The following is a 27,761-nucleotide window of genomic DNA, read 5'->3' as shown; positions in this document are numbered from 1 at the left end:
GTCAACGTCGGGGCGTCGAAAAGCGCGTCTCTTTTTTTTGCGCGTCCGAAAACACTTTGCACGAGTTATTTTGGAAGCGGGTTCGGAATGTCCGAAGAAAGGGGCAATACGTTCTAGCTTTGTCGCGCTCGCGACCATTTGGCGTTAATTTTTCAAAGACACTTCCGCAAGCTACTGTAATACTTTTTTTTTACTCCCGTATGTAAAATAAATAATTACACACCGATCAAGTGTGCGTCACTTTACCACGTCAGTTTTTTTCCCACGGATCCGAGCCATTTCGGACATTTCCGGGATTTTACCGCACGGATTTGGGAGCAATCGGATGTTTTCGGAGATAGTTTCCACAACACCAATACATTCACTAGCATGACCGTCAGAATTGACAAACGTCACAATTCAAGTAGTGGGAAATATTTGCGAAAACATCCGATTGCTCCCGAACTCGTGCGGTAAAGTCCCGGAAATGTCCGAAGTGGTTCGGATCCGTGGGAAACTAAACTGACGCTGCGCTCCGCTCGTGTCAAATAAACTCGTGAATCAAATGCCATTTACCGCACTTGTTGCATAATATACTATTACAAAACTTCTGGATTCCGCCTGCGTCGCTTTTTGCTGAGTCGAACTTGCTGACGTTTCGCCAATCATCCTGTTGGCTTCTTCAGAGCTGGACTGAAACTGGCTCGCATTTTACTCTGTATGGTCTGTTCATAGATATAAGAAAGTGACCAATTGCTTTTGAATGGGATTATCCAAGGGTGGTCATTAACATACAATGCAACAAGATTATTACCTAAAGTTTCGGAATTTAAATTCAGGTAAAATTGTGGTCCGTAATAGAAAATAATTTTCTACCTACCTGTGTTTAATATTCTTCTTATTTCGTGTGTAATACAGCGTGTGTTGAATCGTGTGAGGATTATGCAAAATATGTGCGAGTCTAGTGTATCTCAAGAGATGCTCCCGCCCAAATGTAGAAAACACTATTGTATTGAAACTAAGGAACTTATAAACAATGTTTATTTGACTCTCATTGAACGTGGTGCCATCTTTAGAAGAAACGGCCACGTTGACGAAAATTCCAACATCAACTGTATGGAAAATTGTGAATAATCCCATTTCAGCGAGGAGGAAAAAAGAAGCGATGCTGACATTTTCTCGAGTGTGGATGAAAGTGATGAAGATATAATACGGCGTAAAATTTACCAGTTGTACGAGGAACAAAGCGTGCCTACATTAGATATCTTAATTAGGAGGCTTGAAAAAGATAAAACCGGTGTTAAATGTGGCAGAACTACCTTATGGAAGTGTATTCAACACATGGGTCTTAGATTTAAAAAAATTGATAAAAGACAAGTTTCAATGGAATCTTTTAGAATTCGGAAATGGCGACTGGAAAAAATTAGGGTTTCCAGAGAACAACAAAGGCCAACCATTTACTTGGATGAAACCTGATTCGACACTTATGATACCCCGGAAAAGGGTTGGGTTGACTCAACTGATAAGTGTAAAACAAACGCGCCATCAAAAAGAGGCAAAGGAATAACTATTTTGCATGCTGGCTCTAAAGATGGTTGGATTCCAAATGGACTTTCTCTGTCTGCGAAAAATATTAAATATTCTTCTTTGGATTACCATGAAGACACCACCGCTGATTTATTTGAAAGTTGGTTTAAAAACAAACTAGTCCCAAACATTCCTCCTAATAGCGTCATTGTAATGGACAATGCAAGTTATCACAGTAGACAGTTGACTAAAACCCCTTCCTCAGGTGACACAAAAGCAACAATCCAAGACTACATGTATAATAACGACATTTATTTTCACGAAGATTATACCAAAAACCAATTAATTGAGGTTCTACAAAGCTTGAACCTACAAAAGGAATACGTCTGTGATAATTATGCAAAAAATCTAGGGCATACAGTTTTAAGGCTTCCACTTACCACTGTATATTGAATCCTATTGAACATGTTTGCACATATTGCAAATAATATAGAACAAATAATAACTAGAACAGGCGATGATAGCGATAGTGATATGGATATATTATGTGAATAATTTTAAGTACTTTAAGTAGGTAATAAAAATAATTTTTAATTTTATTTTAAATTTAAACATAAATACATACATAAAGTATAAGTCATTTAAATATGTAATAAAAATAATTTTATTTTAAATTTATACATAAATTTACATTAATAAATAAATATTGTCTAACAAAACCCCAAATAATTAAATTCTAAGCAAAGTACGGACCTGTTCGGCCATATTTCATTCTTAAAAGCTTGCCCGGGTCTTTCCTTAATTCGTATCAGTTAGTTACTTTCTTATATCTATGAACAGACTTTACTTGCTTATATATTGTTTGAAGGATGGCCGGGGGGGGGGGGGGAGCTAAATGAGGGGCATAAACATAGTCTCGGATGACCATATTGGTGACAGGTAAAGACCTGATTCGCGGTTAGGATTGTTAGGTTGTTTATAGATTGCTATAGACTCTCGGATTTTTCGTTGGTAGAAGAGCTGATTACATGACAGAATTTTAGTTTTATCGAATAAAATTTTATGTCCGGTTTCGTGATTGTGTTCGGCAACAGCTGATGTCTGAGCGTTAAGGCTCTTTCATATTCTTTGAGAGTTAATATTTTTGTCCTGGCATCTCAAATGGAATTTTGTCTTTGATGGATCGAAGGCGTTGAAAGATTTTTGGACCAGTGGTAAACACTTCTATAGAATTTTTGATATGTGGTCGGTGACGTTTTGAATGTAAGGAAGGACCACAGTGGCAACTGTACGATTACTTCCGGCCTCATTGCTATTGGAAGGTTGTGCTGAAGTGTATTTTTTGATGGAACGCTTAATATTTAATTAATTTTTAATTTAATTAATTAATTAATTAATTAATTAAATTAATATTTTTTAATTTAATATTTCATGCCCCTCATTGAGCTCCGCCCCCAGCAGGTAGAGAGTAAAATGCGAGCCAGTTTCCGTCAAGCTCGGAAGAAGCCAACAGGATGATTGACAAAACGTCAGCAATTTCGACTCAGAAAAAACCAACGCAGGAGGAATCCAGAAGTTTTGTAAAAAGTAATTTGGCGTTTGTAACAGTTCAAAATTTTGTTTCAAAAAAATGGGATGATGCTCAGAAATGAGCATTCCGACCTTCCGATCTTTTCTAGCCAATCGGAATCTACCTTTCCGTTTGACAGTTCGCCAACCAATGAAAACGATTGAACATGCATCGGACAACTTGCATTTCAAACTACAAGTAAAATGTTATTTTACCATTTCTTTAATTTGCCTCAAAAAAATCAATATTTTAATTTTTTTTTAAAATGTTTCATTTTTTTTATTAACAATAATACATACCTAAACCTAATCATGACTGATATTATTGTTGTTACATTATTGAATTTTAATTAGATGCTACAGGGTTCAAAATAAACGAATATATTTGCATAATTTTAAATTGAAAAATCTCGATTTTCTTTCTATACATATTATTATTTATTTATTTAAATCCTACTTTTATTAAGTATAAGTGTATTAAGTAGTATATACCGATTTTTACTGCTTCTTAATGATTTATTTTAACTTTTCCAATATTTCCGTTTCTTTCTCTCTAGGTCTATTGCTATACTAGTTGTACAACAGGGCTCCATTAACATTAAAAAATGAACAGGAGAAAGAACTTTGCTGGGGCCACATATAAAGCAACAGACACTTATTATCAATTTTGATAGAAATAACCGTCAAATTTTAAATTCACAGAAAAAGTAAAAAATATTCATAGTATATTATGCAACAAGTGCGGCAAACGTCATTTGACTCACGAGTTTGATACGAGCGGAGCGAGTTTTTAATAAACGAGTGAGTTAAAAAGTTTACCGAACGTGTTGCATACTATACTTTTTCTACGACCGTTAGTTTTTGGTTACATTTTCGCAAAACAACACGAATACATTCACTGACATGACGGTCAGAATTGACAAACGTCAAAATTCAAATCGTGGGAAATATCTCCGAAAACATCCGATTGCTCCCAAATCCGTGCGGTAAAATTCCGGAAATGTCCGAAGTGGCTCGGATTCATAGGAAACGAAACTGACGTGGTAAAGTGACGCTTCCCGAACGCCAGATCTTTGGGTAATTTTACAGACGGGAGTGGAAAATATTTTTAATTATTATTATGACCCAATAAAAGTTCAAAAATATCCACTTCTACTTGGATACACATGTTTAGTATTTTTCGTCTTTTTCGTATGTTATGTTGGACGTTCCTTAGCATAAATAAGCAAAAAAAAAATCCTATTTTTCCTATCTTCTGGTGTTGTAAGCGGATTCATATAAACACGATCTTTAACTTATCCCTACAAAAAAAAATGTGGTGCTAAGTCACGTGATCGAGGGGACCGTCCGTTTCTGTGGGTAATTATTATTTAAAAATTATTTTCGATGATAATGCGGAGGTAATGTTGAATCCACAATTGTTAGATCTCAATGTTATCAACTTCTTGAAGAAGTCGACGAAAATCATTCTGCAAAAAGTTTAAATATCTACTGACCTGGGGATTATTTTCAAATTGAAGTAAAATTTGCAATTCTTTTCCCTCATTCTTTTTCCGCATTCTGATTTACCATTCTCCGTTTTTCATATTTAATACTATCTAAACTAGCACCGTATATAAGTAATAATAATTAATTCAGCTTTAGAAAAATTCATACTTAGTTTGACACCATAATAAATTTTATGAATTTATTTACTCAGTTCTCAGGTAAAAATTTGATAATGTCAATTTCTCATCGCTAACTAGAGTCACCGGTCAACCGGAATAATTTTAAAAATACAATGCAATTTATATTTATTTATATTGTGTGTTACGTTGCCGCCACGTCGTTCTGAGAACTAAATGGAGTCGATATTTTTATTGGGATTCCTGGTATTCCTTTAAGTTAAAATAATAATTTATTATAAAATACATATTACAATTGCAAGATGTTGTTTAAAACATTTTGATCGAATTTGACTAGTCAATTAAGAAGTGGACAATTGATGGTCAATTGATCAGCCCCAACAATATGGACAACTAATGTTATAGCAACAGTCTTAGACATAAAAAAGGATAAATATGGGAAAAGTTAAAATAAATAATAATGAAATGGAATAATAAAATGTTTTTGTAAGAAGCTTTAATAAAAATGGAATACAAACTTGTTTCTATTCTTGAATATTCGGGTTTTCGCAAAGTTTTTCTAGCGCCAGAACCGGATTCACAATTGGCAATAAATCTAAAACCAGTTCATAGCAAATGTCCAAAATAATGTTCAAAATAAATCATACATATCTTTTTTGTTCTTTTTTATATCCGAATTTGTTGATGTTTTTACACTTATTTGCCAACACCTTTCCACTTTCACCACGAACCTAATCTTTCTAATATATGGGACTATTGCTTTATAGTTAGTGTAATATATTTTCTTCTAGTAAGCATTTTAGTATGTATGTACTTTGTTAGAACAAACAACTAAACCGTTATGCAACCAATCTTTAGACGCCATATGTTGCACGTAAACCAAAAGCACACATACTACTTATGTGAATCCCCGGACAAATTTCGGAGTAAGGGGAATCCCCTTCTCTCAATTTCAGGTTTCCTATATATTGCTCGCTGGGTGCAATAGTTGCACACTCACAAAATACTAGTTACGAAAAAATCAGTGATTTAGGAAAGTAAAAACTGAAATATTCAGATAACTCATATCAATTCTCCTACTTATTACAAAATTTATAGTGATATGTCTTTATAATTTTATAAAACATATTTTTTGAGGTTCTTTAAATGTTCTTAAATTTTGTCAGGTTATTGACTTTTTTGCACACATCAATTTCACAAATAAAGTGCAATATTTTGATAAAAAAATTCTCAATAATAAGGTAGATCAAACTTTTTTAACATCATTTTATTATAAAAATGCGTATCAAAATATAATTCGGCAGATAGTGGTAACTTAAAAAAAAACAAACCGGAAATTAATAAAACACTAAAAAATGTGCCTTTATAAACTTTGGCATGTAAACAATAACTACAAAAAACATCGAAAATCTTTAACTGCTCGCATTTCTCCTTGCGTAATGCTTATGCTTTTATAGTCAGTTTCACTAAAAGATGTTTTATAGAAAAATGTGCGAGGAGCATCTTTTTCTACTTTGAAAACACACGTGTCATTTATTTTGACAATATCGCAATACTCATCTCTACAACTTTATAAGGAGTTCCCGTCATTTTCGCGCTTTTTACCAACATTACGTACTCTGTGGCGGTTTTCCGCGTGAGATCGTTATAAAACGCGAGAAATTCAATAGTGGCACTAACTCTCTCCAACGGAACTGAAGTAACTATGCGCCGGTATTGTTCGTTCTTAAAATACGAGTTTTATGGTACAATTAACTAAAAATAGCTATTTTTTGATATGTGCCATTATTGCAACCAGCGATATATAATACGTAGTTTGAATAAAGTGAACCTTTGAAAACGTAGATCCAGATTATCAAGCACTATCAAATCCGGATTGCGCAATACACAATGCAATTGAAAGCCCAGATTATTGTGTTGTATTCAATTAAAAACAAATAAGGAAGAAAAACAAAAATTTTGCTCCTATCATGTACGCAAAGTGTCCTAAATATGCGCTTCAAAAAGTGGCTAATAAACAACGACAATAAACGGGAAGACGAACTAAACATTGAATAACCGGCATGTTTGCAGTTAATTTTCGTCAACCAAAACGCGAGTTTTTTGTTTTCCAATGCCGGCCTCGACCGATAAAAATGACGTACGCAATAACCGAATATTTGCGGGAGCCTATATAATTTGCCGGCAAATATTTGCTTTTCATTTCGCGAACAAACGTCGTGGATAGTTGAGGCGTTGGAGCCCCGTGCCGACGCACAGTAACTCGTCTCCATATAAAATTTTGGTGAAAACTCAATATACCAAAATCATTCATTTTGTTCATTACGTTACAGATATTGTAATATGCTACAAAATATATTTTAAAATCGTGCAAACTATAGAGGATTGAGCCAAAAGTTAAATACAAAAGTTAATTGGCGTGTTACAAACCTTTAACTTATTTTAATTTTGTACATACAGGGTGTTTCATTTCTCGTGGGCGAGTCTCAACTTTCTTATTTTAAATGGAACACCTGATATATTACTTCATTTTTGAATTCTATACATATTTTTTTGTATAATGTCCTATACCTAACTCTAACCGTTTTTGACATTTTTTAATTTTTTATGCGACAAATTACCTTTGCAAGACATAAAATATCTGTCAATTTCTTCAATCGGACACATTTATTGTTTCACTTGAGTAAGTTTTGTTGTAGACAAAGGACTCGTATAACGGATTTCATAAGAAATTTAAGAATAAAAATGAAATTAAAAAATTGGAAAAGAACTTTTTTTTAATGGAAACTACCTATTTTAATAATCTTGTATTATTTAGTATTAAAAATTAAGGCAATTTTACAAAAAGTGGTATATGTCTAATATTTTTACTTTTTGAAATATTTCCGTTTAAACATTTGTCACAAATAATATGCTGTTGTCATATAAATTCAGTTAGTTCAGGTGTAAGGTGTAGTTGACCATAATCTTGCCGATGCACTTATGAAGATTATGTATGCATATAAAATTAATAGCTTACAAAGGATAATAATTATTGTAACAGTTGCTCAATATGTCCTCCTCTTGAAGCAATATAGTATAAAAGGTTTCTAAATACATAATGGCGTTTCTAACAGATTCAGTCCCATTTAAATATCCGATAACTTCCCTTATCTAACTTTTAAGTTCTCCGGTAGTTGATGGTTTGTGTTTGTAAACTAAATCTTTAAGTGTACCCCATAGACAAAAATCTAGGGGAGTTAAGTCGGTGCTCCTTGTACGCCAGGCGTAACTACCATTATCCTCAATCCATTCACCATAGGTGCATTTAAATAGATACTGATTTCTTGAGTTCTAAGATAAGGCGCCCCATCGTACTGCCAAATTAAATTTCGTCGTTCCCTTTCAGGCACTTGATTTTCAACAAAGGGATGGATAATATTTGAAAGCTGTCAGAAGCGTTGGGAATTTAAATTCTGATCAAAAAATACTGGATCTATTATCCTGAACCTCCAAATGACCCATCATACTTTGTCAGAAGTTCTACCTGATCTTGTAACTTCCATATGTCTTTTATTGTTCTCGTTGCCCCCGTAATGGGTATTTTTCTGATTAAAAATTTTAGTTGACGTTGTAAATATGAACCCATCTGTCTAAAAAATATTAGCAATTATATTTTCTGAAAAGTGTCTCTCTATAAGATTGTTGCAGAATGTTGTAGTCCCGTTGCACTAATTTCTGAACTGGACAGAATTTATAGGACTTCCAATTGTTTATTTGAAGGCACGTTCGAAGCGTGGTTCTTTTGACATTTGGGGTTGAATCTTCAGGGGTCTCTGCAAAATGTAACAAAACATTAAGTTGCTCTTCATCATTCAAAATAAGACGACGTCTATTTTTTTTCTTCAAAGTCCCATATATTCTAAAGTGTTCGCAAATCCTGTCGAAGATCTTTTTTTCTGGGCGCCTCCTTAATGAAAATTTTGTTATATGATCTCCAAGAGTCAGGGTCCGGTTTTTATTGTTCGATATCTAACTTTCTAACATATCAATGTTTTCCTCTGTGGCAAACAATACACAAGCAGAATTCTAGCACTTGTATTGTTTAAACGCCGTCATAGCCACCTCACACTAACTGAACTTATATGGCAACAGCATATTATTTGTGATAGATAGATATATTTATTTATCCATTTTTTACATAAAAAGTTTTTACAACAAACGGCGCGTCAGTAGTACAAAAGAAAAAAGAAAGATTTACGCTGACAACTTGTGCTTGTGGATAAATAAATCGTATAAACAAAGTCTTAAAATAGAAAAATAGCAAAATTCCATGCGTAAAATCAATATGACAAAATATAAAAGTACAATACATAAATTATAAAGTGTAAAAACGATGGAATCTAAAATTTAACAGAAAGCGTAAATATAGATAGGTAGATAATAAAACATATGTAAAAATAAGTAAAAATATTAGACATATACAACTTTATATTAAATTGCCTTAATTTTTAATGTTAAATAAGACAAGATTATAAATATAGGTAATTTCTATTAAAAACAAAGTTTTTTGACAATTTTTTAATTTTATTTTAATCTTATTTTTCGCGTACCCTGTATTAATATGTATCGAAATTTCTTATGAAATCCGTTATTCGAGTTTTTGTGTATAACAAAACTTACGCATAAAAAATTAAAAATATTAAAAACGGTTAGTCTTAGGTATAGGACAATATACACAAAATATGTCTAAAATTTGGTCTAGAATTCAAAAATGAAGTAATATACCAGGCGTTCAATTTAAAATAAGAAAGTGAATACTCGCACACGAAAAATGAAACCCGCTTTGTATACAACATTAAAATAAGTTGAAGGTTTGCAATATCCGAATTAACTTTTGTATTTAACTATTGGCTCCATCCACTATAGTCTCTGATATAAGGTAGTGTTCCAAAATCTTCAACTATTTGTTTATAAAAACCAAGCAAATTGTAGGTTTAAACGTTTTCAAACGGATTTGAAATTATGAATATTATAATACTGCAAGGGTAATTTTTTATATGCTGCCGGTTTTTAGCGAAAAAAAATTGAAACAAATAATAGTAATCACTTAAGATATATCGCATTTTTATTTATATATAAGATTATCCAAGCTGACCCAAGTTTTTGTTTTGAACTTAAATTATGCCCCGCGGTGTTATGTTTAAGATTCTTGCAAAATTAACTGTCACTCTCTGATATTTAGCTGATGCTAGCGTAATGATAAGTTGGCTTTTGAAAAAAGAACTTCTAAAACCAAATAAAAACTAAACGGAAAACTTGTGTTTTGCCAAAACGTTGCAAGGGCCGAAATAACGAGTTCAACCAAGAAATTCTTAGACATTTCAGCCTTAAAATAGGCCAGTTAAAAGAGGAAGCAGAACTTTAAAAGTACTCTCGCATTTTAACAATGCATTACTCATTTCCTATAAATCATTAATAACGAACTTGAAATATAAATGGCAAAAAGAAAGTGGTGAAAAGGCACTTTACAATAATTCTATAAATTTTGGAATTCACTTATATTTATGTTATTCCGCATACCTATCTACTCAGGTATTACGTTAAGAACCTTGTATATTGTTAATTATTGTTTAAATATGGTGAGTATGCGGTATAGCATTGAATGTTTTTTGCCTTATGACTAAATATACTAATATTTTTACTAAAACCATAGTTAGGTAGTCTCAATCGCGAAAGCAATATAATCACTGTTAAGTATTTAATAGTTTTATATAACCACGACTAGTTTAAAGATTTTAAATCTAATTTTTATTTCTGTTAAATATACCAAAGAAAAAATAACTATAAGAATTAGCAAATAATCTTTTAAATTCCAAATAAGTATTGTTATTTATGTCAATAATGTAGTACGTAATTTATTCATTTAACAATATAAAAAAGTGTGTTAATTCTGTTGATCCTATACCTGGAGGTTCCAAACATCAATAAAATCATATTATTTCATATAGATAGACTTTTTTCATTACTTTTGACTGATATATTAAAATAAACGTTCTATCCACATACGTCCATAAGAGCGACCCAGAATGCGGTGCGACGTACCACGTCAATACGCTACCAAAACCTCTCCGATTCCGCTTCATTTTAAACAAAGCTCCTTCGTGTAACTACGCGAACTATTATTGTCCGAGGTAAATACATATGTGGTAATAATGACGAGCCGTATGTATACGTTCGTGTATCGATCTTTTTAATATATGGAAAACATTCGTCGCCGCCAAGGACCGTATACGTGTGATAAACCCTTGAACCCGACGCACAGAGACGTATTTAGGTTGCGTACGTACCTTGCTGTATTGTCCCAACACGTATTTCAAGATCTCTGGCGGCGCTGTCCAAAGTAGCGGTTCTAAAGCGGGCACTAGCGTGCATTTTTGCAGGCAAACTTTTAAGCTGTTCTGACACTTCAACCGCAGGTCTGCCGACGTAGTCGGGCTCTGATACAAAGCTATTAACCTGTAAAACAATCCTCTAAAGACTATGCGTCTTTAAAATTACAAAAAAATGTACTTCTTTGTCAAAGAAATATGCGCCATTATCTTCACGATTTTCTGTCAAGGCCACAGAATAATAACGTTAGTGTTTCTTTTACCGAGTCAACCGTTTTGGTCGGATGAGAAAGTAGGCAACCAACAATTTTTCTAGCCTCTAGATCGAAGAGCAGACTGCCAATTAGTCCTCTTATTATTTTGCCCAGCGTATGCGTGCCCGCTATGTTTCAAAGGCGGCATTATGTAAGTTTCGGGAACATTTTACAATTTAGGACGGGCAACAAGCATTATAAACTCTGCTTGTAATAAAATAAAAATAAAAAATGATTGATAGAAACTAATAAATATGTTCAGTTACGACGATGGTTGAATCTCCTCGACGCCTTCAAGGGCCAAGTAAAGCAGAATTAGTTGAGAGGATAGCACATATAGCTATTAGATAACATAGTGGCTATACTACTGTAAAAATTGATGAGCCGGTGGCAGCAATATTTTCGTAGTTAAGGTTGTAATTTTCTACATTTCACCCACTAACCTGCACATTACGCCATTTGCTTTGTACACAACTAGTTCCATAAACATACATTTGTTTTCCCAAAACATTCAACGTCATCAAAACATACGACCCTAAAAATCCCGCATCCAAACTTACTGACGGACTGTCAGTGACCATGTTGGTTTTGAAAGTTGCAAGGTCATTGATTAAAAACCACATTTTAAATCTCGCGCATGCGCATGTTGAATTGATTTCATAGTTGCTTCATAAGTTCCTGTATTATTGGCATAGGCCTCTATATCTCTAATAGCTATAGGCGTTTGCATAACACTTTTTTTTGTCAAGTTATTGTAATCTTGTTTCAATGAATTCGCGACTTACAGCAGATAAGTGACTATAAACTATTATTTTCTAGCTAATCATATTAAAAAACATGATATGTGCTATTTATACATTTTTGAAGTGACCGAAACATATGGCGGATGTTGGGGCATGCGTTTGCTTCGTATGATTACGTACGTACTTCTGGAAAATATTTGCCGAAGCTACTGCGTGCGCATGCTCGGTAGTGTGCCTTCCGATTTGTCCTATCGCCCATACGGTAACCGAAACAAGACTCTCGTCCGCAGGCTCGTTTAAAATACGTTCAAATATTTGAATACTCTGGTAGCCGATGATCGTCATGGCCAGCTCGGCAGACTGACCTAAAAAGCAGCGCCATCTAACGGTATTCCCTTCAAAAACGAACCACGGGTTTCACGAATTACCCGCAATAAAACCAATGGCGCTAATACACGGCACGGCAACTTCTACAGCAACTGTGGGTTGTTGAAACAAAATCTCCAATAGTGCGCCTGCAAATTCGATGGCGGTCACTTTTAGTGCTTCCAACCGCTCTTCCTTTTACCAAAACGTATTGAACCAAAGGAGAGACCTGATGTCATGAATCAGTTTATAACGTATTAAAATACTAGTGTCAAAATAACGATTAATTTGGCTTTGGCCGTAGGTATAGGAAAAAACAACACGAATTTCAAACGAATTGGTATGAAAACAGAAATAAAAAAATGTATCTCTTGTCGCAGACCATATCTTCTTCTTTTCGATAAAGAGCGATGTAGTTGTAATCTAAAGACCAGTCATGTTAAAAATATACTATTTAATAATCAAACCGTAAACTTTCCAGGTCTCTCCCGTGAATTAACACTTTTTCGATTACCAATCCCCCCCGTGTTAACGACCAATTGGGTGAGTTCTAGCGAATGTTTTGCGACGTCCCGCACTACGCAAGCGGCCCAACGTTTGATTTGGTTGCAAGGGTGGGACAAGTGTTGAAAAACGGTCGGGAATATCTCGGCTTCCACTATGACCTCGGCCAATTCGGCCGAGTGTTTCGCGCAAGAACCTGTGCATTCATGTAAACGTAAAACGTACGCCGTACTAAGCGAGCGTTCGTACTCAACGCAATTAAACATTGTCGTTTCAATTTCTCGTCAGAGTTGGCCAAATTCTTCACCAACGACGGTAGAATACCTGCATCGACAACGCTAGTCGCTAAGGCATCCGAATGCTTGGCTATGTCGGACAGCGCAATGGTGGCTATTTGTTTTAGCGACAGCTCGGGTTCCTGGAGGCAGAGCATTAAAAGCGGCAACGCGCCGTGGTCTACGCATTCTTGCGCCATGTTTTCGGTGTGGCGCGCTATGTAACCCACTCCCCAAGCTGCAGATTCTTTTACCTTGAATCAACACGGCAATCAAAGTGTACATTCAGTGGCAGTTTTTATTGATTCAATTTTGAAGTTCAATTCTACCATCTAACCGCTAACCGCTAGATACTCACGATGGGTTCAAAATCTTCCAAACAGTAAACGAGCGCTTGCAGACCACCATTTCTAACGACAGTTTCGGTTAATTTCTCGTTATGCTTACAGATTGAACGTATAATAAACAAAATGGCCGAGTTTTGATATTTCTACGAATGCGGTGGGTTTAGTTATTGAAGTTAATATGTTTTGTTAATTACGTTGCCGGAAGTTAGATCATTCAACAGCACAGACAAAGTGCCCGACTTCACGATTTGCTCTGCGATTGTTTCGTCGGCGTGGATAAGCCTTCCCAAAGCAACCAGGGCGCAATGTTTGATTTGTGGACATACGTCGCTGACCAAAGGTTTTAGTAAATCTAGAAAAGTGGGCAATTTTTTGGCGGATCTGGCCAATAAGTATTCCTTTTACCTAAAACGTTAGTTTTCTTCAAAAGCGCTACATTTTGCGACCTCATCGCCATATCTGAAATGTTTTGCACGAACGTGAGCCTGGCTTTCTTGTATTGATCCAATACTTGTACAATACGTCTGTTCGACATTGCAAATGACTAAATAAATACGGAAAAAGTGGAGCAAGTCATGTCAAAGTCTTGTTCAATATGAAAGATGTCATAATTTACAATTTGGAATATACTAAATATGTTCCTTTTTTAACATAATTTCCTGCGCACCCGTCAAATCCGAAGCTGTAATGTTGGTTGCATGCAAGCTTTGTTTGGGCTTATTTCTGACCCTTACCACAGAGTAAAATTCTGTGGGTAGCTTTCAGAAGACAGGTCGATTCCTGTCCTTTGCCTACAAAATCCAAATTTTTTAATGTTTAAGACTTGTTTTCTGTTAAACCGTTAATGTGTTGGATCTTTGTGAATAGTTAGTGTCATTTGGTAATATAAGTTTTGGCCATACACGTCGGGAACCACGCCGGATGGGCTCAAAGGTCATTGGTAGAACCGAGGGGAGTCGCGTTCTTTAGTGTCAGTAAATGGGTTGGTCAGAACCAACACGAATCGTTAACCTTATTTGCAGAAAAGTTTAAATATTGTTGTAAGCTGGCCGATTTGCCTTATGTTGATGTGGCTAAATAAATTGTAAAAAGAAGAAGAGCACAGAGTAAACACTGGAGTTTCTTTTAGCCTAGGCATATAACCTAATAATATTAATCTATTTTTTTGCCTTAAGTGAAAGGATTTTTTTTATTATAATGGCACACCACGTAAGTCGTGTAGCTCTAAATTTTAATAATTTTAAGTGCAATGCTTTTAATGTGATTAAGGTATTATGTGTGAGCAAAATATTTTAACGGATTACATACTGTATTTGATTAGTTTTTCAGTTCTTCAGATTCGGGCATTCCCAAGAATGTACTCGAAAATGTCATATCGGCCCATCATCAGGCAAATAATGGAGTGGTTTATGACAAAAAGCCGTTTAGGATGACTTTAGAAGCAGGTTAGTAAAGTAAAATTTAAATAACACTTTCCTTACTTTTTTTTCAGGTAAAAGGTATTCCTGGTGTTTGTGTGGAAGGAGTAAAAAACAACCTCTTTGTGATGGCACCCATAAAAATGAACAACTCAGAATTACTCTTAAGTAAGTGCTCACTTTTGGTCAAACTTAGTTAATTCATTAGTTATGGGTTATTTTCTTTAGACCAGTTAAATTTGCCGTTGAAGAAACAAAGGAATACTGGTTATGTAATTGCAAACAAACGGCCCATCGCCCTTTCTGTGATGGAACACACAAAGTCAGTGAAGTACAAGAGGCAACGTCGATTGTGAAGCAGTAAACTGAAGAGTTTTTGTAGTAAATAGGATTTAATTGTAAATAAAATGTAAATCTACTTAACAGTCAACATTTATTTCACTAAGGCATTTATTATACTATAGTAACCTAAGTTTTACTACTACTCGATGTTCCATCAGCACTTCCTTCTTTGAGCTCATGGTCTAAACGCTCTTTAGCTCTAACGATTTTTGACTGTAAATATAATGAGGTCTTTTCATTCGCCTTAAACAGATTTTCGTAGCTTCTGTTGACTTCTTCCTTCGTTAGTTCGCTGACGTTCAATATTTGTTTGGCCTCTTCCAGTGATAGACCGAGTTTTTGATTAGCTAACCTCTCGGTCCTGGTTTTGGCGTTACCTAGTCGTTGTGCCGCCTGTTGCGACGCTTCGATTTCTTGCTTGACAGCCCTCGCGAATGCTCGCGCTACCACCTGAGTCCCGGCCACGATCAACTGCGCCAGGTATCTTGCCATTTGTATCTATCATTTATTATGCAAAATTTTACTAACCTCTACGCATTTTCCGAAACATGGAAAACAAAAAGACAGGGAATATAGTTTTGACAAATATTTGGTTCTTCTTCTTTTGGAAGAATGAGACCAATATGGCGAGTTCGATACGTTTCTTGGTTGTTGTTCTCGCGATAGAAAAAAATGCGTTGGTTTTTCTTTATTGCGTTTTCGTTGCAAGCTTATGAAAATAAATTCGAAAATTGAACTAAGGTGACTTTTATTTGATGAAAATCTATTTATCAAAATAAATAAGAAATAAAAGTTCAGATTTTCACGAAATTATATATTTTGACATGACAATTGTTTCGACAACGGCCGCGTCTTTATCAAATAACATTTGATAAAGACACGGTGTTGTCGAAACAAATGACATTTGATAAAGACACGGTGTTGTCGAAACAATTGTCATGTCAAAATATATAATTTCGTGAAAATCTGAACTTTTAGTTCTTATTTGTTTTGTTAAAATAAATTGTGTTATTTAGACAAGGTTCAATATAATACATTCATCAGCGCTATATTAACGAAATAAGAGTTTGTCGACATGAGCCTTGAAAATGGTATTTACATGTAAAATTGTTAGTTATCATACTAATGGTGACGCTAACTTCTCGAATTTATTTTGTAGCTCAAAGCATGCGGGCGACATCTATCGACCTATAGAGTCACTATTTTGAACAAGTCGGAATCTTTATTTGGCGGGCCTCACATTGTTTCGGCAAAACTGTAGAAGATGCCGCTGCCGTCACAATAATTATTTAAAAATTAAAATTATTAAACGCCGACATGTAGATAACACGTTTGGCGAAACGCGGTTATTTTTAAATCTTCGGCCTATATAATATGCATAATTTAAATACGGTATAAAATTATCATTTACTTTGATTGATACATCAAAGTAAATCGATCACGATTAGGTCCAATCAAAAAATAAAACTGAGCGCGTTTTGGTGCGGCAAAGGCGGTCCCAAATTGCAGATAATTTCGGTATAATGCTTTTATGATGTCGGTTTTGATATCGCGTTCAAACTGGCCTCCGTTGGAATGCGCCAAGGGGAATAGGCCCACATATTTTCGTAAAATTATGCCGCCGATTTACAATTTCGGTTTCGCGAAAAAGCCACGCACTTTGCCTTTTTTTCTGTGGCCGAGTCGCCATTTCTGCCTCGACCCAAATCGCCGCGATGAAAAAAAAAACGCCCGGGTTATTTGCCACCCAGGAATCGACTAAGAAATACCGTGTTGAGGTAGCAATCCGAAATAACGTCTAAATGGCGTCGCGCCGTTATTGGCGTTACGTGACTTTTGCAAAGAAGTTCGCAGCGACCTGCAGCAGTACGCGACGATGGACGTAAACAAGTTTCCAAAAGTTTACTATAAATTACGGTTACTTTCTTGGCAACAACAGATATTCACGGCGGCTATGGGATTTTTCTGCGGGACGCAATCATCTCTGTCTACGTCCAACACACAAATAATTCGTTTTTGCATGAAAATTTAACGAAATGCGGACGTCAAGTTGAAAAAATATCACGGAAAAAATACCGCTGTCAATTTCATAACTTCTGCTATAATCATTCGCCCATTGCGAAGGCGATTACAATTTTCTTTTGTAAACAAAATTTTTTTAATTTCACATAATTGCTGCATAAAACAAGTGTTTTTCAACGTAACAGCTGTTGCGAAATAATATAATTTCATAATTGCAGAAACTTAGTTTGGAAAATTAAACGCGACCTAACGAGCAAAGAGAAGAACACAAAATGGTTTAAATTTAAGTTTCATTTCGTGATATTGTTAACTTTTGGTCTGCACTTGACAAGAGCGCCGGATCTTATGGCGCATGCTCACAATAAACAAATCCCCATACTTAAAGATCGTCTATTTTAGCATACCTAGCAGTTAATAATATATTATATATTCCGATTTTAGTTTTAAATGGTGTTGCCTATAAGTAAACCCGCCCAACTATTCCTAGACGAGTAATAAAATATTTATGACATTGAATTGTCAGACTAATATTCCAGTTATTTTTAATTATGATGATAGGTCAGGAATAATATATTGCAGTCGGCCTCTGACCCCTCTTTTTAAATTGTCTAGACTATCAGCGGTCGATTGCTGCCAATTTTTTTGGCGAACGCCCGTCAGAGGAAATCGTCTATCGTCGCGTAAGGAAACCGAGTTCTACCTACAGCGAGCCCGCTCATAAGATTTTTGCGTCACAAAATGAATACTGATATATTGTTTTATGTTTTTATTTTTAAGTGACGTACATGGGTAAATGATACCTTGTTTTTGGAAACGTGTTTTGTTTATTTCAATCATAACGGCTTTTGAAAAACTCAATTATAATTAAAATAACAGTAGCAAACAATACTTTCCTTTAAAGTATTTTATTCGGATCCCTAATGAGAGAGCGCCCTTAGCTGCCTTGCCCAACGTAGTAAAAATTAAGAAAGATGTCTTCCTTTGAATCGACTGATGTACTAATCGCGGTTGAATTTTCGAGGTTAGGCTAGCGGTAATAAAAAATCACGAACTCAACTGGCCCTGTTCGTGGTAGTGAAAAGGAAAAACGATTCGGGGAATCGGTCAAGTGCAATGCGCCAGACGTCGGAAAAAAAAGCGTCTGTTCTCGGAAAATTGGTTTAGTCTAATATTCCGTAGTTCGTCAGATTTGATTTAATGGCTGAAGGGCCCTTTCGCTTTCGCCGACGCTTTCGCTTGTCTAGTATGTGGCTTCGTCCAGTGTCGTACGTAGAATTAAAAATAAAACAGATTTCCATATTTTTACCTGAAACAAAAGCGCAAAGCAACCATCACCTTCAATCTTCTTAATTTTTTATGTTTTATGTCAAAATACGCCTCCAGCCAGTGTTTTTATTGTCGTATGAGTGATTAGGTTAATTCTACAGTATGAGAATATGTCGTCACTGTAAGCCACCAAATACTCCAAGCACACCTGTCCAAATACAGTAATCGTTTTCAAAACGCGTTCTTGAGAGTGTGGTTTTCATTTATTGACGAATTTAGATTGAGAAAGCAATATAAACGAGTTTGTTAGGCATTATGTTCAATATAAGAAATCGTTTCTTTATCGACTTCGTGTAAGAAAATTGTATTATGTATTAAGCGTGTCGCAGTTATGATTGAACTGTTTTATGCTTTCGATAGATTCTCGAATTATTCTTGGATAAAAGAGAGCGCTAGATGCAGATGTAATGTAAGGTTAAGTCATGTCAAGGGACAAAGATTTATGATTTTCTAATTGGTTAATGAATTTGTTTTTTTGGTGTATGGGTTTTAGGTCATTCAGAAATTATTAAAGAGATTCCTGGCAATGTTCCATAAAAATATTCACGATGGCAGGGCAAATTGCGAAATCCCTAGCTGATCGGATTTAGTTCTGACGTTGAATTTCTCTAGCTGTTCTGATATTCTAATCAATTCTGAAATTGAATCTCTCTTTCTTGCTCTTGAATAGAAATCATCTGAGACATATAAAAATCCAAAAAAAGTCCCTGCCGAACTTCTCATTTCCATCGAAAACAAATTTATGAACAAATATGAGGTACAGCTGTTCCTCACTTTCCCCCATCATCGCGAACATTCAAAACTAAAACCGAAACCGTGGAAAAGGTATGTAAATCATAGCATAGCATAGGTAGGAAAAACTCATTATTTATGGAAAAGTTGAAATTGAAATGAGATTGCCGTCTTCTAAACATAATGGGTTCGCAAATGTGTTAATCTTCGCTCATGTTGCACCCGAGTACGGTCATATTTAAGTCATCCTGAAGTTGTTGGAAGTCTAAATGTCAACGCATACATTTATTAGCAAATGGGAGAAATTTACATATTCCGAATGAAAAATAAAGTACAGAGAAGTGGGTCAATGTTAGTTATGCACTCGTTAATCTGAGTTCTACTAATAAGGTAACTTTGTAATGAGACCATTCAAGCTTACTAAGAAGAATGCTATTTTCCAACGCGCTCAGCATACGACCAGTGTACGTTAATACGTTCTTATGCTACAATTTTGTCAAAAATGTTCGAAACGCAATCTAGGCAATCTAAAACACCTCAAACTACAGCATTGACTGGTAGGGCCCATAACTGTCAATCTCTGTCGCATACCGATATATATGCCTCTTGACCAATCATAATATTTTCTATATGTAGTTGAATACGTTGATGCCTTTTAAATATGTCAATGTGTGTTTAATTTGTCCCTTCTTCAAGTTGTCTTAAAAAATCTTGTGCTTGCAAACCATATATTGGACATTCACAATTAGGTTCACCGTTAATGAGATGTTTGCGGGTAAATAATATGTGTCCTGTAGACACTCTAAAAACTCTTACTGCTTCCAGTCTGGGTAGGTCTGTGGGTTCATATTTTGGTGTTGCTTCTGGAATTGTTTTTCGAAGCAAAGTGTTTCATTCAATCCAGATGTTTTGCCAGTCCTGACGGATGTTTTCGTTAACCAATAGTCTGAACTGTTTTCTCTGCTTGGTAACAAGTTGTTTGTAGTTTATTGTTATTATTATTATTTATTTTGGCACATGATTCTTCCCCGCATTTTAAGACGTAACCATCTGTATTGGACAAGATGGGACGTTTTTTCCTTAAAACACTTAACGCAGCTAACTTCAGTTACCACCCACGATTCTTCTTATAATTGTGCATGCATCCAGAATGACGGCTTTTTGCATTGGCTTTGGTATTTTTCCCGTTACTCCTATAATGACAGGGACTATCGCTGCAGAGTTCATAGTCCACATTTGTCGGATCTCGTCAGCCAATAGCAGGTATTTATTAATTTTTTCCGTATGTGTTCTCTGTATATTCATTGCTAGCGACACAGCAAAGTCGACTATGATGGTGCTCTTAACGGTCTTAAAAATAAAGTATTCCTATTCCAGGTGGGAGCTCTTAATGATATTGATCGAGCTTTTGATGTATAATTTCTGCCTTTATTATGGTAATACGTTCTGAGGTTCTGTTTGTTATTGACAAGCACAAGATCTTGGATACCTCTTCCGCCTCGGTTTCTGAGAAGATGAAACCTGTCCAATGAAGTGGTGGTGGTGAGCTCGATGTTTTCGGAACTCCGTTCTTGTCCTGGTGTGTTCGTTGAGTTCCGTTTTCGTCTATAAGATAATCCCGAAATTATAGCTTTAGGTCGATGTTGCATATGCGTTTATCGCTATTGCTGTATTGCGCGCTAACCATTTGGAACGAAGGATCGAACGGACTCTTTGTAGATAAGTATCTATCTCTGCTCACCTCCTAACCCTGATGTAGAGTTTTGGAGTAAAACTTGAGATCGTCCATGCACCAGAAATTGCTAAAGGGTCTGTTGAGGTGCGGCAGCGGATATCTCTTGTCCATTTTGTTGAGCATTGAGCTTCATGCACTTGAAAAATAACTCTCTTCATGCCGATGTTTCGTGCATCTAAGGACCTTTAGGTGTATTCATTATTATTTGAGTTGTCTATCGAGATATGGAAATTTTAAAACCTCTACAATGTGCTTGACTTTATAGAGTTTGAGGACTTCAAAGTGGGCATAGTCAAGGGATCCCTTCGTGTTCTTAGCATGGACAGTTATCACTGCGTCTATGAATAATTGTTATATACAGCTTCTTGATCTTTTACGGCATCCTTTCTGCTCTTCGTCGAGTAGCTTGTTAGACTCCAGATGGTGGTAAATTTTGTCAGCGAGAATCGAAGTGAGAATTTTATAATTGCTCGGGAGACAAGTAATGGGACGGTAACCTGCAGGGTAACTTCAAACTTAGGGATTAAGTAAGTTATTCCTGTTGTTAGAAAGGCACTCGCGCGATCCGGTGAGGTATGTGACTCGGGACAAGACAGCAGTAATTATCAATACCCTGAGATTTCCACTTCAATAATTTTTTAATAGCTCCAGTAACCTATTCTTCTGTTACTTGCCAATTGAGTATTATTTGGATATATGCGGTCCCTCTGCGTTCTTCGCGTAACCACTTCGTTCCTTGGTGTGACGCTGGACTACTCCAAATTTTCTTCCAGAAACTCCTAATTTGGTGAGGTGCTGAGTATTCTACACCTGTTTTTTAAGTCGTTTGCCCCTGCAAGCTCTTGCAGAATGCTGCCCTTGGCTGTCGACGCCAATCTTTGTATCAAATGTCCAGGATTCCTAAAGTAAAATTATTATTATGATTATTACTAGTATTACTATTATTATCTCCAATCGTCTAAATAGATGCCACAACATTTTGGAACACAAAATAGTAACTTGTCAGGTCCCGGCTCTTTGCTAATGTACAGATTATTAAGGTTAGTGAATATTGCAGATATTGTAATAGGATAACAGTTAATTTTACACTTCCACAGACTGCGAAAGTTTCTTTGAAAAAAATATCACTATTGCAATGATGTGAGCCCACAGTAGATGTTACGCCGCTGTCCGCTTGGTTAATAATTACATCGTGAAAATTTCGCTGCTAAAAATACACGACGTCCGACGACGCGCGACGTCACCGCGACCTCGGGCTTGACGCGATTCCAGATTTCCGTCTGCACGCATCTTCCCTCCTGCTCCTCCTCCTCGATCCAGACCGCCCGTCGTAGTCCAGACGGCGTCCCCGAACGTCATCGTCACCCCCGACCGAGAGTGAAAGTATGATTCTGTTTTACGTAAATTGCTCTACATTGTTTGACGTATAATAATATCGTCTGCTATCCGACGCTCGCCTCGCATAGGACGACGAGCTGGCAACGGTGCCCCGCTACAAATTTTTTAAAATCGATTGTTACGAATTTTTCGTTGGCTGATCAGACAACAACGTTCGACCAATTGCTTTAAAATTGAATTTAAAAATAAATAGTTAAACTCTGTTCCTAGATATAAGAAAGTGTAAGAATAAAATTTAGCCGAACAGGTCCGTACTTTGTTTAGAATTTAATTATTTGGGGTTTTGTTAGGAAAGATACTGAACATTATTTATTTATGTATGTATTTATGTTTAAATCTAAAATAAAATTACAAATTATTATTATTACCTACTTAAATTGCTTAAAATTATTCACATAATATATCAGTATCCAGTAGTAAAATACATTATATTAATTTTAAATATCTTAGGTTTTTTTAATTAATTTATTTATTTATAACTGACTCCAAAACAGTGTTAAGAACTGGTACCATATTTTAAGTTTAAGTATATTTTTAATATATACTTTTAATTTCTGAAAAAATTGTATTTGGTATAGAGTTATAAGTCTACAGCTATATAATGGCGATCTTGCACTACGTGTATTACGACTAAGTATTTGTTTCACTTGCTCTATATCGAAGTTACTTTTTAACGGATTATTCTTTATGGAATATGAATATATATATTTTGTTTGTTCAAAAGTCACTATTTTTTATGTCCCACGTTTTTGTTTTCATACACTATGAGACGTTTTATTTGAAATATGGTTTTTACTGCTTTGTTTTTAGTTCTCTGTAATTTATTTTGCAGATAGGGGAGAAGATTTCCCCAGCATAGAACTAAGTACCTTATATGAGGTGCAATCCATCAACGATAGGAACAATTTTTTATCACATGAATGTAGCACTCAACTTTATTTGTTAAGGGTAGTCATAAGTATTTATAATTTTGTACTTCTTTCAGTTTAACATTGTTCAGGAAAAAGTTTATATCACAGTTTTGTTTATTTTTTTGTATGATCATCATATATACCTTCTCATTTGTATAATAACTATTTAAGTCCCCATTTGCACATTTTTCCAGTCATTGTTGTTGACGGAACTAGTATTGTATCATCAGCGAAAAGGAAATATCTTGCTGTTAATCCCAAATCTTGAAGTTTGGTTGGGCAACACCCACAGCAAGCTTCTTTTTTTTACTTTTTGATTTGTTTATTTGTGTGTAGTGTTTGCGGTCTTTGGAGTATGTTTGTAGAAGCATTATATCAATGTCGACTGTGTCGAATGCTTTTCTGCGAATCGATGAATATTGTTAACACATACTTATTTTCCTTAAGTTCTCCTGATATATGCTCTAGTAGGTCTGCTGAGGCTCCTAAGGTACTGCTGCACTGAAAACCATGATATGGGACAAACTTGTATTGATTTTCTATAAATTTTACTATCCTTTTGGGGAATTGTAAGTGCAATTTAAATAACTACTAGTAATAAGCTAATAAGCTGTAACTATATAGGATGCTGGGATGTTTCTAAAATACAAAATGAGTTTGTCAAGAACTATAAAATTTAACTTTTTTGAGACAATGCAACAAGTTAAATGCTACTGCCCTTAGATTGCTGATACGAGAGTGTGTAGAGAAATTAAAAAAAGAGAGGTTACATGTTATTACTTTGATTAAAAAAAATATGTGTTTAATAATGACTTTAAAAATATATTTGAATTATTTATACTGAAATATTTTGTATTAAATAAAAATTAATTGCAATAAATAGTTACTCTGTTTTTAATGGATGACAAGGCAATAAATTTGATTTAAATAAATGCGTTTTTGAAATATCACAGGTATCATTTAAGTGAAATACAGGTTTATTGGTTTTAAAGATTGGTTTGTTTCTTACGAATCTGTAATTTGTTTTATTCAATAAAATAATATATTTACACTGACTAACTAAATAATTGATTTGATAGATTAAATAATTGTGATAACTACTGTACAATGTGATTTAAATAATAGCTATTATTTGAATGAAACACGTTTAGTTTACTTTTAAATTTCGTTTTTATTTGAGCCGAGAATTTGACTATTTAAAATAAATAAATGAATTGATTGGTAGTATATTTCGTACTATATTTTGTTTAGTTCATGTACATTTATGCTATACGTTTCGACATATTACAGTTTCTAAATTTCCAATCTAATGTTAACACATATTAAGACAAGGCAACTGAGACAATGCAAAAAGTTAAATGTTACTAAATGCAAGTGTAATTTATTTTGGAAATAAAATATTACAATTATGTTAATAATAGTTTTTGCTTGTGCCTTGTGCTCTAACATAAAAATACACATGTTTTATTATTTTTATTTATTTTATTTATTGAAGGTCCAACTGCGCACAGTTAAAATTTAAAAAATAATTTATCTTCAGCTAGGATTTGTGATGTAAATAAATGATCAGGTGACAAAAGCAACTACGGCATATATTTCATTCATAATTTAAGAAAATTAAAAGTCGATTATCTTGTTATATCATTTGAATTGCAATTAAATAAATACTAGTAGTTCAGCCAACTGAATGTTTATTTATTTTAAATAATTATCATTACACTTTAATATAAATAAACAATATTCTCATCTCACAATGAATCTTTTTTTGTTCCTGAATATTTATTTGAATTTATATTATTATTATTTGAATAGTGTGAACAGGTCGGTAAAGCAAAAAAGGAAAAATTATTCGTAGAAGATAACATTCATCGAGATGCCTTCCTTCGCACCGCTGGACCTCCTCAATACAGAAGCGGATTCTTTGACTCAATTGGTTTATATTTCTTGCGATCGTGCTCTAGACTCTTTTTTTAACGTAACCCCATACAAAAAATTCGTGGGAGTTATATTAGGATTTCTGGGCGGCCATTCCCCTGTTCAGAGATCACTCTTCCCGGAAAAATGTTATTGACAACTTCGATCGAACGGTTTGTAGTGTATGAGGTGGTGCCATCCTGTTGAAACCAAGTGTTCTCACTGAAACCATCCAAATTTTGATCTACTTCTATTAAAATTCGACAAAAAACGGGGAAACCTTCAGGGACACCCTGTATAGCGATGTAGATAGATACCAAGTAGGTATATTCTAACACCTTTTATGCCTAAAACCTGCCTGCCTGTTGTTTCTTATTAATCAATTATATCTTTTCAAGAAAATGTTTCACAAATCAGGTTATATCTTTTTTTATTATAATTAACATCTAATTCTAATTCTAATTCTAGAGAGAAGTGGCGTGAATAAAAAAAAATTAATATTGTAAAAAGCAAAAAGTAAGTTAAGTCATCTAATCACATGTCTTTGATAAAGATGCCCCTACAAAGGAAGGCCACGGCACCATGGTTAACATCAAACTTAAAAATCTTCTTAAAAATCTTTATGAAAGAGTTCAAAAGAAGTGGACTATAGACGGACTTGGATAACTATAAATTTATTAGAAATTTTACTTTGAGTGAGGTTCGCAGAGAAAAAAAAGTATTTCAATAGCTTATGTGCAGAAATAATCCTTGAAAAACTGTGGTCCGCTGTCAAAATTTTTAACATTTGTTCCCAAAGAAATATCACAATACCGGCAACACTCTCTGGTCCGAATTTAATTGATCAGCACTTTGCTACATTTTTTCATAATTCCTCAAACTGTGACCAGCAGGTTACCTACTATAGTAATCATAAATACAACAATCACATAAACTTCTCCTTTAGGATGGTCGAAGTGTCTGAGATAAATCAAATTTTAAAATCAGTGAAATCCAATGCAACCGGGTTGACCATCAAGTTTTACCACTAATGTTAAAATATTGTAGTCCTTCCATAGATAAAAATATAACACATATTATAAACTGCTGTTTGGAAAAGAGTTAATTTGCTGGTCTATGGAAAATATCAATAGGAAAACCACTGCCAAAAATAAGTAATCCTAACCATCTCATCTCAACAATAATATCATTCCGACTCTGCAGTGCGGCTTCAGGAAACATTTTGGTACTTCGGTTGCATTAACTATTATTGTTGACTATATATTGGTGTTGAATATATTGGTACTTTTGAATTTTTCAAAGGCATTTGACACAATTAATCAGAGTTTGCTTATAAGTAAATTAAAATTTTATGGTTTCTCATCAGCATAGTGGAGTTTAATTAAATCATATCTATCAAACAGGTTTCAAAAAATATTCTCTAACAATACATATTCGGATCAGGTTGCTTTGCTCTCTGGAATTTCACAAGGCTCCATTTTAGGGCCATTGCTCTTTTCAGTTTATGCTGCTGACATTTTGAACTTCATTCTGTGCAGTAGTGTGCAGAGTAGTAGTGACGTTTCCAGTGGCCATTAACCAAATCAAATTAAATCGGACTGAGGCGGGCCTTTACTTGATGAAAATCCATTTAATACAAATTAAATTAGAACAAAAAATGTTCAGATTTTCGCAGTTTTTAATGCTTTTTGACAGCTGTTTCGGCAACACCGTACCTTTATCAAAAAATATTTTTTGACAAGCCGAATCAGCTCTCATAAAGAACTAAAAACTGTGAAAATCTGAACATTTTTTGTTTTAATTTAAATTAAAATAAACCATACGAAATCATGTCCAATGGTTTTCGGTAGTACAAACAAAACTATTAGTCGGTAGATTTAACATTAAAGTTAATGACACTAAATTAAAAAAAATCCGGGGTTGCCTTGGATACTCAGCTTCGGTTTAAGGAACATTTAAAATCTTTTTTCAAAAAAACCTACTGCTCACTAAAGATGCTTTATAATAACAGGCATATAATAGGCAAAAATTTGAGCAGAAATTTATGTGAGTTACTTGTCTTGTGATATTGTCTACGATTTTGAGAGTCGAACCCGAATACAAAGAGTCTCCGTTTTATCTATGGGATCCAAAAATTTGATCATACTTCTCATCTTTATAGCCATATAAATTGGCTGAGAATGGATGCTCGTAGAGATCTACATTTTAGTTGTTTTTCAATTATACCTAAGCACTGTTTAAGTCTCGACTATACACATAAAAAAATTGTTAACTTCGGATTAAGATAACAATAACATTTTCATATTGTAAAACTGCTTATGGTTTTTATAGGATTTGTTTTATATAGGTACTGACCCTAAAAAACTTCAATTTTTATTGTTATCAATGGCTCGAATGCTAAAG

At 34.6% G+C, this 27,761-nt stretch overlaps 3 protein-coding genes across 5 annotated transcripts in view; 1 reads left to right on the top strand and 2 right to left on the bottom strand.

Annotated features, from left to right (window-relative positions):
- LOC132705969 (sperm-associated antigen 6-like) overlaps positions 1 to 14,138 on the bottom strand; it is a 50,897-nt gene extending 36,759 nt beyond the window's left edge. For 2 of the 3 annotated variants that reach the window (XM_060676967.1, XM_060676966.1), the window contains exons 1-8: positions 13,966 to 14,138; positions 13,755 to 13,912; positions 13,572 to 13,703; positions 13,188 to 13,467; positions 12,949 to 13,134; positions 12,497 to 12,583; positions 12,253 to 12,433; positions 11,030 to 11,198 (exon numbers count right to left, since the gene is read on the bottom strand). In XM_060676967.1, the coding sequence (XP_060532950.1) occupies positions 11,030 to 11,198; positions 12,253 to 12,433; positions 12,497 to 12,583; positions 12,949 to 13,134; positions 13,188 to 13,467; positions 13,572 to 13,703; positions 13,755 to 13,912; positions 13,966 to 14,095 (1,323 nt within the window). In that variant the 5' untranslated portion in view covers positions 14,096 to 14,138. The remainder of the gene's footprint in view (positions 1 to 11,029; positions 11,199 to 12,252; positions 12,434 to 12,496; positions 12,584 to 12,948; positions 13,135 to 13,187; positions 13,468 to 13,571; positions 13,704 to 13,754; positions 13,913 to 13,965) is intronic. The other variant, XM_060676968.1, reaches the window with a different exon arrangement.
- Positions 14,139 to 14,679: 541 nt separating this feature from the next.
- LOC132706173 (CDGSH iron-sulfur domain-containing protein 3, mitochondrial) lies at positions 14,680 to 15,419 on the top strand. The gene is made up of 4 exons (XM_060677342.1): positions 14,680 to 14,829; positions 14,882 to 15,005; positions 15,053 to 15,146; positions 15,207 to 15,419. The coding sequence occupies exons 1-4, from the start codon at positions 14,758 to 14,760 to the stop codon at positions 15,340 to 15,342; spliced, it is 426 nt and encodes a 141-aa protein (XP_060533325.1). The 5' UTR covers positions 14,680 to 14,757; the 3' UTR covers positions 15,343 to 15,419.
- LOC132706174 (mitochondrial import inner membrane translocase subunit TIM16-like) lies at positions 15,360 to 15,879 on the bottom strand. The gene has a single exon (XM_060677343.1). It carries the CDS (start codon positions 15,810 to 15,812, stop codon positions 15,447 to 15,449), a length of 366 nt encoding a protein of 121 aa, XP_060533326.1. The 5' UTR covers positions 15,813 to 15,879; the 3' UTR covers positions 15,360 to 15,446.
- Between the last annotated feature and the right edge of the window lie 11,882 nt (positions 15,880 to 27,761).

The sequence above is a fragment of the Cylas formicarius genome, unplaced genomic scaffold (genome assembly GCF_029955315.1).
Source record: "Cylas formicarius isolate icCylForm1 unplaced genomic scaffold, icCylForm1.1 PGA_scaffold_8__14_contigs__length_24414737, whole genome shotgun sequence".
NCBI classification, from domain to species: domain Eukaryota; kingdom Metazoa; phylum Arthropoda; class Insecta; order Coleoptera; family Brentidae; genus Cylas; species Cylas formicarius.
Note: the sequence above shows the minus strand (reverse complement) of the source record. Positions and strands in the feature narration are given on the sequence as shown.